The sequence below is a fragment of the Neopsephotus bourkii genome, unplaced genomic scaffold (assembly GCF_033783945.1).
Source record: "Neopsephotus bourkii isolate Nb327-2 ecotype Australia unplaced genomic scaffold, CSIRO-AGI_Nbou_v1 NB_1154, whole genome shotgun sequence".
In the NCBI taxonomy this organism is placed as follows: Eukaryota; Metazoa; Chordata; class Aves; order Psittaciformes; family Psittacidae; genus Neopsephotus; species Neopsephotus bourkii.
The window spans coordinates 102,514-116,804 of record NW_026901640.1 but is presented as its reverse complement, the minus strand read 5'-3'; the positions used below and the strand labels follow the sequence as shown (position 1 = coordinate 116,804).

The following is a 14,291-nucleotide window of genomic DNA, read 5'->3' as shown; positions in this document are numbered from 1 at the left end:
TGAAACATGTAGGTATGCTGTAGGGCATACCAGTAAGCAGGGAACTTTCCTGGGGAGTCCTGCATATGCTAACCTGTTATGTATTCCCTTTAGCAGACATGATGAGTGTTTATTTCTCTCTCAGTTACTACATCTCACACTGTCTTTTTTGTCTGGTTCATTACTGCAATTTAATCTGTTCTTTTTCTTCCTACAGAAGAGATGGTGGAAGGAAAAAGTGCCATTCTTATAGGCATGAGCCAGTGGAACTCAAATGACCTTGTTGAGCAGATAGAAACAATTGGGAAGCTGGAAGAAAATGAAGGTAATGTTTAGCTTACCTTACATATTGATTTAAAGATAACAAGAAAATGTGACTACCAAAGCAATTACTTTTCTCTCACACATGCAAATTAAGTATGAGGGAATCCAGAAAAATCTGAAATGCATGAACAACCACAGGGAAATAAATGCTTGCCATTGCACTTGGAGATTAGCTGTGATTCAGTCTCCATATACACACAGCAGGCTTTATTGCTCTTCACCCCTCATTTTCTCACCACCACACCCCCCCTCTTATTTTTCTGACAAGTGAAAGAAAAATGCAGCTGTCAAGGAGTGGGCAATGCAGGTCAGTGCCGATATATCTTGGCTTTGCGAGCTGCCCAGCATCACACATCCATGAACATGAACCACCTTTAACAGAATTCCATCTTTAGTTGACCTCAGTACTAGTGCAGGAAAATTTCACAATGGCTAAGGTGTTTGCATATGATAGCACAAGTAGTTGAGCTGATCAACCAGGGTATGCATCCTTTTCGTGACCACAGTAATGTTCCTTTCACTGCAGGCTGTACTATTGCTGCTCTTTCTTGGTACAGTGGAATACTCCAGCCAGGACTGACAGCTTGTGGCAGGATGGAAAAGGCAGCTGGGTTGAAATGGAGTGCTCTGTTCAGCATTTCCTATTTACTGTTTGTTTTCTCCAAATTTTGTTCTGTTCAGACAGAAAGTTTGTGAAGCTGCATCTGCAGTGTATTACAATATTCTTTATCATTTGTTAATAGAAACCATATGTTACAGCCTGCATGTGAACATATTTCTCATGATGGATTTGTCATTATAAATGGCTAGTAATAGCACAGCAGATGGCAAAACCCGGCATAATTTCTCATGGGAGTGTGATAATGGAAATACCAATTTTCTTTGGGGACTGTCACCACCTTATGCTTTGTACCTAAAGCAAGTTCTATTGGTTTTTTACTCTAAATTCGTCCCTAATTAACATGGCAAAATATTAGGGATGTTGGAAACGGTCTGGAAAAAAATTAAAAAGAAGAGGACCTGGCTTGATTCTTAGTACAGGTTTGAACTGTACCTCATGTTCTCAGAAATCTTGTTTTAAGATTTGGTTTTATTTCTCACTACCCTATTCTGATTTGATTGGTAATAAATTAAACTAATTTCCGTAAGTCAAGTCTGATTTGCCCATGGTGGTCATCGGTGAGTTATCTCCTTTTCCTTATCTTGACCCATGAGCCTTTTGTTATATTTTCTCTCCCCCATCCAGCTGAGGACAGGAGCGATAGAGCAACTTTGCTGGGCACCAGGCATCCAGGTGGGTCAACCCACCACACTTAGGTACCATGAAGGAGCATACACTGAAGCAAAAATCTGATCCAAACCTTACATCCTAGTCAGATGTTTGTTCTTTTCCACTAGTCTGCCCCATGGTAGGTTAGACCATTTTCTTTCTTTATATCAGGCTGCCTTTACAAGCGTGGTAAAGTGCTGTGGCTTAAATCCATCAAATGCCAAACATTTATTTTCTCTCTGTCCTCAGTGGGATTTTGTTGCAAGATAGTTTTGTGATTTAGCAAATTTTTTTTATCATTCTTTTTGGGTTTTGGGGTTTTTTACTTCTATTTTTTCTATTGCCGTGCTATTGTACATTCAACACTCTTCTGGCAGGCAGAGCAGGGGGAGTGGGAGGTGTAACATTTTGTGATAGGTGAGTTAGTTCCACATGTCTCATGGTAGCTCTGGAAAAGATGTTCCCATTTGCAGAGGTGAGTTATTTACCCTTTTAGTGGGAGGTCATTGTACCTTAGAAGAACAACTGATTGTGACTGTTGCATTCTCCCATGCTGCTGGGCTGAGAAAGCACCTGGGAAAAAAAGATACTAGGAATTTGCTTTCCGATTTGTAGCCTGAAGGAAACCAATGCAATGCCAGTAGGGCAGGTTCACTAAATAGCATGAAGAATTTGCTCAGCTCAGTAATACGAGCCAGAGCTGTCTCAGCAGCTGTGTCTAGATTGAGATTTTCAGTGGTTTGCATTAAAACAAAAGCTGGGTTTGTGAAAGCTCTCAGTGTGTTTGGAAACCTGGTTGCTTTCATGAACTTGGACATGAGGACAGCAGGTGGAACTGCTCGCTACCACCACCTTCCCATTCCTGATCAGTTGGTTGGGGTGCCTGCAGAGGAGCTGACCCCGAGGACTGAGATTTCAGCATGCTCTCCTATTCCTGCACCTCCTCTCCTTCTGCCAGATTAGTGAATCCTGGTGGCCTCTGTAGCTGATGCATCTGCAGGGTAACTAAAAACCAAGATAAAACAAAAAACCAGGAAGTTTTTCACCTTATCCCACCCTGACCTTCCCTGACTGCATCACTAGCTGTTACAATGTAAACTACAATAAGGCGCTGGTTTCTGACCGGATGGGATTTGAGTACCTTTTTTGTCACTGTAATTTACATAATGATACAATTAGCAAAACTTGGTATAATGATGGTATGAATCAGGACAGCAGGAAAAATCTGTAAAATGTTGATAATGTCCTCAGGGAGAGGTTGGGTCCAGCAAAACCTTGCTATTATTTACCTCATTGAAACCTTTCCGGTAAATAGGAAACCACGTAATTTCTTTGTAATCAGTTTCATTTCAATGCCTAATTGAATTTTTGTAGTTTTTTTCTAGAAGGTCATGCTGTCCATTTCTGTCTCCTACAGAGCATTAGCTTATCAAGACAGAGAAGACCCCCACTTATTTAACTCTCTGGTATTTAACCTAAACAATAAAGCTGAATCTATGCAGAGCCAAAATCCAATTATCTTCCACATTATACAGTCATCGAATCTCTTGAAATGCTGCACATGCCAGACAGCCCCCTGCATCCCCAATGTGGGACTACTTTGACTTCAGGCAGGTTTGTTCTTTGGGCAGCACAGTGCTGAAGATCTCTGCACATCAGCACAGAGCCATCTGGCCCTGGCTCTCCTTTGCCTCAGTGTCTTTCTGGTACCGCTGTGCTTCTGGGTGCACACTTTCAAAGCAGAGCAGTGTATACTCTGACATTACTGCAGCCTGGACTTCTGGCAGTGTGGCAGGGCTCTGATGAGAGATGAGCTGTGCACGTTTTTATGGTTGAAAGAAAAGCAGACCTAGTGTGCTGCCGGCACCTGAGCTGCCCGGCCGTGCTTCTCTCATCAATAATACTGCAACTTGAGTAGCGTTTTTCTTTCTTTTTCTCAACCAAAGTGAAAAGCAGTTTTGAAAGCAGCCCAGTTTTATGGTAGAGGGTTACCTTAATAATAGAATAGAGGTTGTGATTAAAACAATGCCTGGAATCCTAATGTCCAGTTATCTATGGCATGTGTGTGTGTGCGAAGCAAGGGACTATCCTGCAACCTGGCATTTGATGCATTAGGGAAAAGGCAAACCACCCTCTCCACTTTCTAAAAGTGTATCTTTAGGACAAGATTTTCAAGGGAACAGTACACAAGTAATCTGACAATAACCAGAGGTTTGGGAACATTGGTTGAGGAGTCCTGGGTTTCTTGTTTCAGTATTCTCTTGAAGATAAGTGTTGTGCTTCACTATCAGGTGGGGTCTCGTGGCCCTGAATAATACTTTTTCGTGGCACAGAACTATTGTTTCTGTGGTGCTGGTTCTCTTGTGAGCTTTCACATGATGACTTTCGGAAGAAAGTGAGTCTTTCAAGCAGACCTTTGGAAACCACACTAGAAGTGTATTAATCAGAAGCAGTTTCAAATTGCAGAGATTTCCAGAAAACAATTGCATTCGGTGGAAGTTCATGGTCTGTGGGTGTGTGTTGTTAATGTTGGGTTTGTTTTCTAGTGTTTTGGGTTTTGTTGTGTTGTTTTGTTTTATACAAGTATTTCATGACTAATCCTTTAAACCCTTACCTGCCAGAAAGGCAAGAATAGTTACTTTTCTTATAAATACAGAGAAATATAGCCACAGAAGTTAAATAAATTTCTAGTGGCTACAAGAAATTATAGTGGTAGAATCTGTGCTAGAATTAGCTCTCAATCCTAATGCAGAAGAGTAGAGAGAGTCTGAAATGTGTTTTGGACTAAATTCAGTGCTTTTAGAATAACTTGGCCAGACCCTGCTTACTCAGAGTTCTTGGTGAGATGAAAATCACAGTCTGCTGTTAGGGCCTGGCAAGCTGCCTATGAACATACGTCAAATGCAGTGGAACCACAAGCACAGTGTGAACTCAGAATGGCCCCCTCTCTCCTTCCCCAAAGTAAACTGACTCATCTATAGCATTATGTGGTGCATTTATATTCTTCTGATGTGTTGGAAGAAATAGAGGAAAATGTGTTTTAATTCAGAAAGCTGTCAGTGAACTACTTTGGTATTACTGTTTAGTACAGTCTTCTCTCATTAACTCCTAAAACTTGCATCTGTGATGGAGGGTATAAGGGCTCCCAGACAGCTAACCCATGTGAGATGAGTAGAATTTTAAGGCTGACATTGTATTCAGCTGAAGTTTTAAATTACAGATTTCTGGTGCTGAGATTCAGAAGGGTTTCAAAGCCTTGAGAGGGAAGAGGAGGAGGTGTTACAGAGAGAGAAGGATTTTCATCTTATCTGGAATTTCATCACTGTCTGTACAAGGGAAGAGCACTTTTTCCCTCCCTAAAGAGCTGCCCCCCATGACTTCAGATGAAGTGACTCCCCTTCAGTGGGATGTTGCAGTATGTTGTATTAGCAAAGCACTGTGTTTCTTGGCAATGTCACTTCCTATTTTTCAGGTCATAAGGTTTTCTGAGGAGAAACTGTCTTTTGCTCTGTGCTCTGTTACTCCTATTTAGCATCCTTATAATGAAGCACTGCAGTTACTTCTGGGAGTTTTGCAGGTAGTCACAGAGGTTGTGGAAGAGCTGGATCCTGAAGGACTTTGGAGAACTTTGAAGGCTTAATTCACTTGCCTATGTGTAGGTGCTTAGTGCCGTTTAAGACATACCAGACTATTTAAGATACCTGAATGGGATGAGCAGAGGTGATGAAGAAACTGAGATGACTCCTGCTGCTGCTCTCCAGAAAGGTGCAGGTGACCAATGGCAACCGTACTGCTACTACACACCTCTGTATAGGGACTTGAATCTTATTCTAAATGTTGCTGTTAAGAATAGAAGAGCCTCTAGTATGCAGGGCTGCAAGAAACCTTGTGTATTGTCCTGTTTGTCCTCGGGATTTCCTGTGAAAACAGATCTTTCTGTCTTGAAACTAGAAATGTGCCTTCCCTCTATGATGTCTGCAGAAAGTGAGGCAGCCAAATATTTTATGTGATCAATCATGTTTCTTTTCCTTTCAGGTGATTTATATAGAGCCTCTTTAAGAAAACAAAGGTTCCCAGCGCAAGGCAGTATTGAAATACACGAGGACAATGAGGTGAGGTTGTTTCCCTAAAACAAGCTGTGCTGATTTCCAAGAAGTAGATATGCAGAAATATTCTCATATTGTATTACAGAATTATCAACCCATTTGGTGGCTTAGTGTGTCTGTCCATTTTTCTGTAGGTGCACATGCAATCGCTAAAAATCACTGTAAGCTTTTTAGACATTGCATAATTAATTTAGGTGGAAATACGGCCCAGTTCTCTGAAGGTTTTGTGAAGCAGACTCAGCAGCAGTCATGAATTGATAGTAACAGAATTCCTGCTCCTACAGTCCAGCAATTCACAATTCTCAGACAATTACAAGAAATGTTACTGTTATTTTTATGTCTGTGTTCACATTTGGTGAGGAAATAAAATGATCCAAAGCAAAGAAGAAAATGGCAGTCAAGATTTAAAACCAAAAGAATCTCCTGATCTTTTAATGTATTACTGAGTTCTTCTTTGAGTGCACATAAATTTCAAGAGGTAAAGAAGCAAAAAAAAAAAAAAAAAGTGGAGTTGTGAGACATTCAAAATGTTTTTCCAGTCTCAAGTAGGTAACATCTTGTTTATTCTATGGAGCACACTGATTATTTTCTGTGTTATGTGTATATTCTCATATTCATAAATATATTTGTGAGGTTTATGGATGTCAGCAATTAGACATCTTTTGCTCTTTCAGTAAATGTGTGGGTACATTAGCCCCATTTTTCCTTTTAATCAGAAGTTGCTAATCTCAAAAGGCTGCGATAACTATATTTTCTGCTTTAGGTGGATGTTTTCATTGCCAAAAAAATTTGTCTTTTTAGAATCTGTAACGATTTGAGTTAGAAGCTTTCCAGTAAATGCAGCAGCCTCATTCAGGGCATACCTAGACAGATGTTTGTTTGTCTGTGGATTTTGGAATTCTTCTCCAGTCTCAATGTATTTAAAATAGCTTTTGATGTACACAGAGCTGACCTATTATCTTTGTTGAAACCTATGTCTGTGTTGCAAGGTTTTTCTGGCAAAGCACAGTATGCTCTACCTGGTTAAGACATGCTTGAATTAAATGGAGCACAGGGCACAACCTCCCCCCCACACACACCCCTAGTGATGGCAAAGATCACAGTGTATGGGGGAAAAAAATCACTGCAAATGTTGACACCAAGTATACCAACCTTATCCATAAAAATGCTTCCTCCCATCTTATTCCCTGTTTTTTCACAGGAAGGAGTCCAGCACCAGAACTGCAAAACTCATGTGCTAATTTTAATCCTACATGGGGGTAACATCTTAGACACTGGAGGTGGAGACCACAGCAGCAAGCTGGCAGACATTAACACCTTCAGTTCTGTGTTTGAGAAAGTCACCAGAGCCCATTTCCCTGCTGCTTTGGGACACATTTTAATCAGGCTTGTTCCCTGCCCAGCAATCTGTTCAGCAGCTTTCTCTCTTGTTTCCAAGTAAGTTGATTTGCATTTCCTAATGTTTGGCTTTGCAGTATGGTTTCAAATGGCTTTCTGTGACCTGTCGTTTTCATAATGAAATGTTGCAAATCCTTCTTAATCCTTTGCTTACTGCAAGACTTGGAATGATCTTTCATCCTGTTCTAAGTGAATGTATTTGTTTAAAAAATTGAAAAACTAAAAAAAACCAACAAAAACAAACTAAAACTGCTGCTGTTAGATAAAATCAACTACAAAACCCCACCAAACCCGTTGGTGCGCTGCAGAGTGGTGTCCGTGTGTGTCCAACAGAACAAAAATATCCAGAAGAAATCTGCACAGAAGGAACTGTGATAACTGTTAACTTTCCACACCCTCCCACTCCACCCCCAGCGTGACCCCAAAAAATCAGTAATTTCTATCTTATTTTAAAATTGAAACATAGCTAGATCTGCCTGTGGATGTGCCAGCTGACATTTGACTATCTTATTTCATCTGTTTATTAGTTGGCCATTAAAGGGACAGGATGTTACAGAAAATCCTCCTGATAGTTTTAATGCTTTCTGGTTTAGAAACAAAAATTTCATATTGCTAACATTGGTTTAGGAATAAAGTGGAGGTTGTGAAGCACTGCTGAGAAACTTGGACCAATTTCGATAAACTGCTTTGCACTAGAAATTGAGAACAGAAATAAATCTCTAAACCAAGACTGATTTAAGGTGTGTTCTTGGTTAAAGAGCATCATCTATAAGAATGCCATATACAGAATTACATGCGCTACAAATGGTGCATCTCTAGGAAACAAAGCTTTTGGTTAATGAAAGCTTCACTTCACAGTACAACTAGGATTTGGTTACGTGCATAGTGAGAGGGTCTGTTCACTTTGATGGAATTTCCTGTCCGAGCAGATCCATTTGATAACTGATGTTAATGGAGATGGCACTCACAAGATTGTCCTTACGAACACAAGAGATGAGTGGTTTGTTTTAATCAATTTGGTATTTCACTTGCATAAAATTAGATAGATCCCATGTCAGAGCTTCTAGAGAGCAACTGGGAGGGAGCACTGCATTACAATAGATACTGGATCTGCTCTTTAATGAAGAGCACTAGGCAAGAATGCCTCAAACATCTTGTCATTGATAAAATGAGTAAATTTCTCAGCTAGCATAACTCCGCAAACTTAAATGACACTGAGCTGTAATATGGTTATGCTACATGACATTCACATTAACATTTCCAGCTGTCAGGTTCTGTTTCTGTCTGAGACCAGGTTATGCTAGGAAACACTATTTGGTATATGAAGCAGAGATAATGATTTCAATTTGGGAAGCTGCTTATTAACTTAAAAAAAAAGATTGTGTGGATTTGGAATTTGGGGAGAGTTTGAGGGGAAGTTGTTTTCTGGAGGAGTAGTTAAGAAAATTCTCACAAAAATGGTGTAGTACATGCCTCTTAGCATCTGCCTTGAAGAGATAGTTCATCAGATCGCATTGGCATTAAAGTCTAGTGGCTTTCTGAGGTTCTTGGTAGTCACTTCTGCATTTGAAAATTATTGTTTTGTATAAAGTTTTGATAATATTTTGATACAAAAATAAGTACTATGAAATACTAAATGCAACTTTCAGAGCTAGAGTAGTTAGCAACTGCATCTCCAAGACCTGCTTGGTCTAGTATTTCATAGAATCATAGAGTCATTTCACTTGGAAAAGACCTTTAAGTTCATTGAGTCCAACTGTTAACCCAGCACTGTGAAGTCCACCACTGAACCATGTCTCCAGGTGCCACATCTACTTGTCTTTTAAATCCCTCCAGGGATGGCGGGTCTGCTACTTTGCTGTCGCATCTTGAACATAACTCTGCCTGGTTAACTGTGCAGCAACAGCGATAGGTTCGGAAGTTCTCCTGTGCATGTTGATGTGAAAGCTGTTGTCACCTTGCAGAAGCATTATTGCTATTAATTTTAACAATTACAGAAGATGTATGGCAGTTACAGCACTCTTTTTTGGCAATGCTGTGAGATGTGTAAAATTACATGTAGCAACTCATTCAGGACAGGAAATATGTTTGGGTTTTTTTTATTTATCTGGGGAAATGTGATTTTATTTATTTACTTGGGGATCAGGAGATATGGATACTGTTCCTGGGTCTGTAACAAGTTTCCTGTTTGACCGTAATGAGAAACCAGTGTGGCAGTGCCTCAGTTCTGTTCAGCAACTTGTTGAACAGAAACAAGGCTAAAGTGATATAAAGAGGATTTTTTTCTGTCATTAACCGAAGGCCTTACGAAAGGTCTGAGAAAGAAACAGGAAGATTTCTGCTTTCTGGATTGTGCCTCTAGCCTAGGTTATATTAAAAAAGCTCAAGGGAAGCAGGAGTAAAAATGTACTGTGATTAAGGCATGTTCTTGGAAAGCTGGAGTGGAAACAGCTATTCTGAGACTTTACTGTGGCAACTGAGTATCTGCAGAAGAGTTGAGGAGATCTACAACCCTGTTTTGGATCATGAGATGCAGGAACGGTGACACTTGCTGTCCAGGTGACAGTGAGTAGAGATGGGGAATATATTAAAGTTCTGAAATACTAGGTGGATTTAAAGCTGTGACAGGCATATAGGAAGAAAAGGTGGGAGGGTGCAGACCAGGCTGTGGAAGGTGCGCCTGATTGTTCCCAACAACCGAGAATACACTGAAACAACCAGGAAAGGAGGTGTGAGTCTGTCCAAGTCACTGCCCTGTCAAGCAAGAGGACTGATTGTAGGAGAGGAAATTAAGCATCAAAGAGTGCTTGAGAGGTAATTCTTGCCCATTTGGGACATTCATTAACACAGGACTCAGTAGGGCCTCTTAGGTATCCTGTAATGTAGTGCCTGCAGGCCTCAACTATTGGGAAGAAGAGCTGTTAGAGTGGGAGGCATGTGCTGGCAGCCCAAAAGAACAGAGCTCTTGTGTTCCTTCTCTGTTTTTTGTATTCCCTCTTTTTGCAGCACACAGTATTCAGCCAGACTGAAAAACAGCCAAGCTGAATGTTTGAATGTCCCATAGAGTCATTTCCAGCACTGATAGAAGATTGGTATTGCCTTGGTATGGTCTTGGGTGGAGCTGCATGTAATGTACCCATTTGGGGCTGACAAAAAGAGAGATGATTCCCTGCTCTCACATTTTGGCAGCTTCATGCCAGCAGCTTTCATAGCTAGAACTCCAGAATGCAGTTGTGGAACACAGATTTGTGGCAAACATTCCATTTAGCAAACTGTGGGGAAGAAGCGTTTTTTTTTAATTCCCATAATGTTTCATTGAGGGTGAGCCAGATGACTGACTAAGCAGCAGTACAAGACTTCTTGCTTGGTTTGAATGTATTCTCCATTTTCTGAATGTGCAGGCATAGTGTGTGCCAAGGTAGTGCAGCCTTCTGTTTGAATTCAGCTGTGTTCATGTGCTGAGTTCTTTGCTTCATAGGGAGTCCACCAGGACTTTTCATCCGAATCCACATATGCTGTTCTCCTCCCTGCCTTGTAAATAGTGGCTTAAAGGAAAGGGATCTTTCAGTGAAAAATCACTCCATCTCATAAATATTTAATATTGTTTAATCCAGTCTGCTCCCATCACTTTCAGTTTGTTGTATCTCTCATATCAATCAGAAAGACACTGTTTATGCAACCTGTGTAAATTTATAATGCTTGACTGATTTCCCTTCACAGTTCTCTGTCGTTGCGGCTAAGGACAGAAAAGGGTTAAAACTGAGGGGTACATTCTTCTTCCAGCTAGATGAGCTGAGAGCCATCTCCTTCCATTTCAGGGAGAAAATATACCATAGTGGATCAACTGTTAGGCTTTTTATAGCTTTCATATAGTCTTAATCTGGTTTGATGAGCATACATTGATTCACACCTCAGAGGAGAGCTCCTAAATTACAGTATTAGCCAAACAGGAGAACAGTAATTGCAAACTGGGGTGAGGAGAGAATGAGAGAAGGAAAAGGCCGAAACAAAAGTTACATTTAGGAAGCAAGCACTGAAATAGGAAACTAAGTGTATGAATAACCAAATGAGATGAAAGTGTTGTTGGATGAGTTTTGGAATGCTCAGCCCCTTGCCTGCTCCTTATGCAGTGGTGGGTCCTGTAATGGAAGTTCTTGGGGTTGCATTTTCCTAATCAATTTTTAAAATACTTTTATAATTTAATTAGAAAGAGTATGGAGATGTGTATTTTCTATTCCTTGTTTACCTTTTATCCTGAAAGTGGAAGTGGTAAATGCATATGCTGGCATTCAGAAACAGCAATAGCAGGTCCCTGGGACTGTCAGCATGGAGCGCAGGTAGCTAAAACGTAACATCAAAAACAGTTGTATGACAGTTACCCAGGTAGGTACCACCATAGGGGTTGGTCTCCCCTCTGCTTTTTCTTCTCACCTCTGCCATGGTCAGGGACTTCTGGCCTGAGAAAGTTTAGAGGAGAGATCCGTGTTTTGTCTTGATCTGCATCTAGCCAGATGCTTTCTGCATTCAGAATATGCTTTTATTCCCTTGTTCCTCCTTTCCTGCCTCCTCCCCCATGGGTTGAATAACCCCTTCCCCCCATCTCCATGATGCGATCTCAGTTACCCCTGCTGGCAGATGCCACTCTCCCATCAATCACTTCTTCCCTGTGGGTCAGGTTTATTCTTACCCAGCATGGATGGCCAGTTCTGTCTTGCAGCTTGGTCATTTGCTGCCTTTTCTCAGGGAGGTGTTAGGTCCTAAAACTGGTGACTTTATCTGTCAGACTCTTACACTCAGTGATTTCAGCTCCTTCCTTCTGAATTCCCTTTCCATCTGCAGCCTTTCAGGTGTGGGTGTTTCCAAGCTTGTGGTTTGGGAAGGGCCTCCCTCAGTGTCCTGCCAATACATCAAGATAAGACAGGCTTCTCAGCTCCAGCGCTGGTATTCTACCTATTAGTTTCAGCGCTAATCTTTAGTATGTCCCCTAGTATAAACAACTTCATCTCTTTCGTACAGTCTTTCAGTGGTCTGGAGCTTTCTTCCTTTTGTGTTGTGTCTACAGTAATAACAGATGGCTGTGCGGTTGCAACCTTTACAATAAAATATATTAAAGATATTGGAATTGAAAAATCCAGGCTCTCATTTCTAAGCCAGTTAATTGTGATGAGTTGTCTAGACAATAATTCCTCATTTTGATCTATGTCCATTTACCCACAAAAAATAAATAGCTGTTAGCTTGGTTTTTTCCCCCACTGACTCTGTTTTGTGTTGTTGTGAATATTGTTTGCGTTTTACTTTTATTGTGAAAACATATGCATTCACTTAAGTTTTTTCCTTTTGTGTTTCTCCCTTTCCCTTTCTGAGGTGTTATCTGCCAGTTGTTGTAGTAAATGAGGCCTTTTCATGTAGTTTTTTAAGGTTCATTTTTCATTTTTGAGAGTTAGTATTTGTAACTACATCTCTGTGCACTTGAGTGATCTGATCAGCTGGCGAAATGAAGCTGTTTTATTGGTACACTGACATTGCTTGGCAGAGCACCTGGGCTCCAGGACATAGAAGCTGTTACACTGCTTTGGATGAAAAATGCCAAATCACTGGAGTGCTTCAGCAAGAGACAAATGTGGAAATGGTCAGTGAGGCTCAGGACGTGAACACAGACCAGCTTCCATGCATGAGCATTGCAGGTCTTCTGTTCTTCGTTACCCCGGTAATAGTCTCAAGGATGCAGGTTTTAGAAAACACATAGACTAGTTCTGTTTCAGGCAGCTTGCTTTTTAATATTGTGATAGCTCACCAAGTTCCCAAAGCAAGTGAATGCAAATAGCATTGAAGTTACCTACCTGTGCCTTTGCATAAACCTTTGATAAGCTGAATACTTTTTTGATAAGCTGATTTTCCTTTAATCTCTAAAGGACAGTCAACTTACTGTAAGAGATTCTGGCACACGCTAAAGTGCCTTGCATCTTTAGCTCTCTGAATTGTTTTCCCCACTCATCAATAAAAATCAGTCAAAACACAACTGGCAGATTTACCTGGAAACTTGCAGGGTACACTGAAATAAAGCTTACAACCTATCAAATTTAAGCCTGCATTTTCAGTCTAGCCACCCCTTTTGCAAAGTGTTACTATGCAAACGTATACATATGATATACAAACATACATATGATTTGTGTGCAGCTTTGTTCCATCTTTTTGAAAAGATAAGACACTGAGAAAAATGTTTTTACATGCTTTTGAAAAATAAATCTATTACACTTGTGTTCTAGGAAGCAATATTCCATTGTGATGATTGGATCCTGATCTTTGATGTTGTAAGTTGTTATATGGGGGAAAAAAAAGCTGAAATGGAATAATCTCTTTGCTCTTCTAAATTATGTCTACTTTTATGTGAGAAAAAGTGCACCAAGTATTCTTAACTACAGAAATGCCTTCTAGCATGATCTCATTCACATAAAGCAGTAACTCCTTGATTTTTTTTTTTAAGCAGTTGAATTCTGTGAGAAAATGATTTCTTCCTGTATTTGCTCATTGTGAACTGCAATAGCCCAACCCATTTCTGTTAATAAGCAACATGTTCATTCTCAAATGCTGTGTGCTGCCTTTTGCATTTTTCCTGACGAGAGACTGTCCTTCTCCAGCCTAAATCCCTACAGCTATGATGAGAGCTGTCTCAGCAGCAGTGAAGACCACATCCCACTGGCTGCCTTGCCATTGCTGGCTGTTTCATCCCCTCAATACCAGGATGCAGTTGCCATGGTGATCAGTAGAGCCAATCAAGTTTACAATGAATTTCTCAAATCTACAGATGGGGCTGGTTTTAATGGACAGGTAGGACTGTTTTCTCTCACATCAAAGTAAAATTCCTTCAGAACAAGGCTGGGGGTTTTTAAGCCATTGTGTTGAAGTCTTTGAGTTATGAGTGTGGGACAATACTGCAGAACATGATGAATGAATGTTAGCATAGGATGATCTAAGCAAAATGCCTTCTCAGTGTCCAGCATGAGAAAGACACTTCTGGAATTCCGTGCATTATCTAACCTGGACTTACTCAATCGGTAGAAGGTGCTATACCTTCTCCCACAATTAGTTTGACCCCTAAGCTGTTGCCAAGTATTGGTATGAATTCTGGTAAATGCGTGAGAACCTTAGTTGTGCAGTTAGGTGTGGTATGCTAAGCACTGAACAAGCATGCCAGTACAAGACAAATGATAATC

At 40.5% G+C, this 14,291-nt stretch overlaps 1 protein-coding gene across 6 annotated transcripts in view; it reads left to right on the top strand.

The window, feature by feature from the left end:
• The window catches only part of PITPNM3 (PITPNM family member 3), a 62,776-nt gene that overhangs the window by 18,788 nt on the left and 29,697 nt on the right, over nucleotides 1–14,291 (top strand). For 4 of the 6 annotated variants that reach the window (XM_061363266.1, XM_061363267.1, XM_061363268.1 and 1 more), the window contains 4 exons: nucleotides 197–304; nucleotides 5,609–5,685; nucleotides 6,881–7,116; nucleotides 13,716–13,905. In XM_061363266.1, the coding sequence (XP_061219250.1) occupies nucleotides 197–304; nucleotides 5,609–5,685; nucleotides 6,881–7,116; nucleotides 13,716–13,905 (611 nt within the window). Of the gene's footprint in view, nucleotides 1–196; nucleotides 305–5,608; nucleotides 5,686–6,880; nucleotides 7,117–13,343; nucleotides 13,389–13,715; nucleotides 13,906–14,291 lie in introns of those variants that run through there. The other 2 variants (XM_061363270.1, XM_061363271.1) reach the window with 2 other exon arrangements.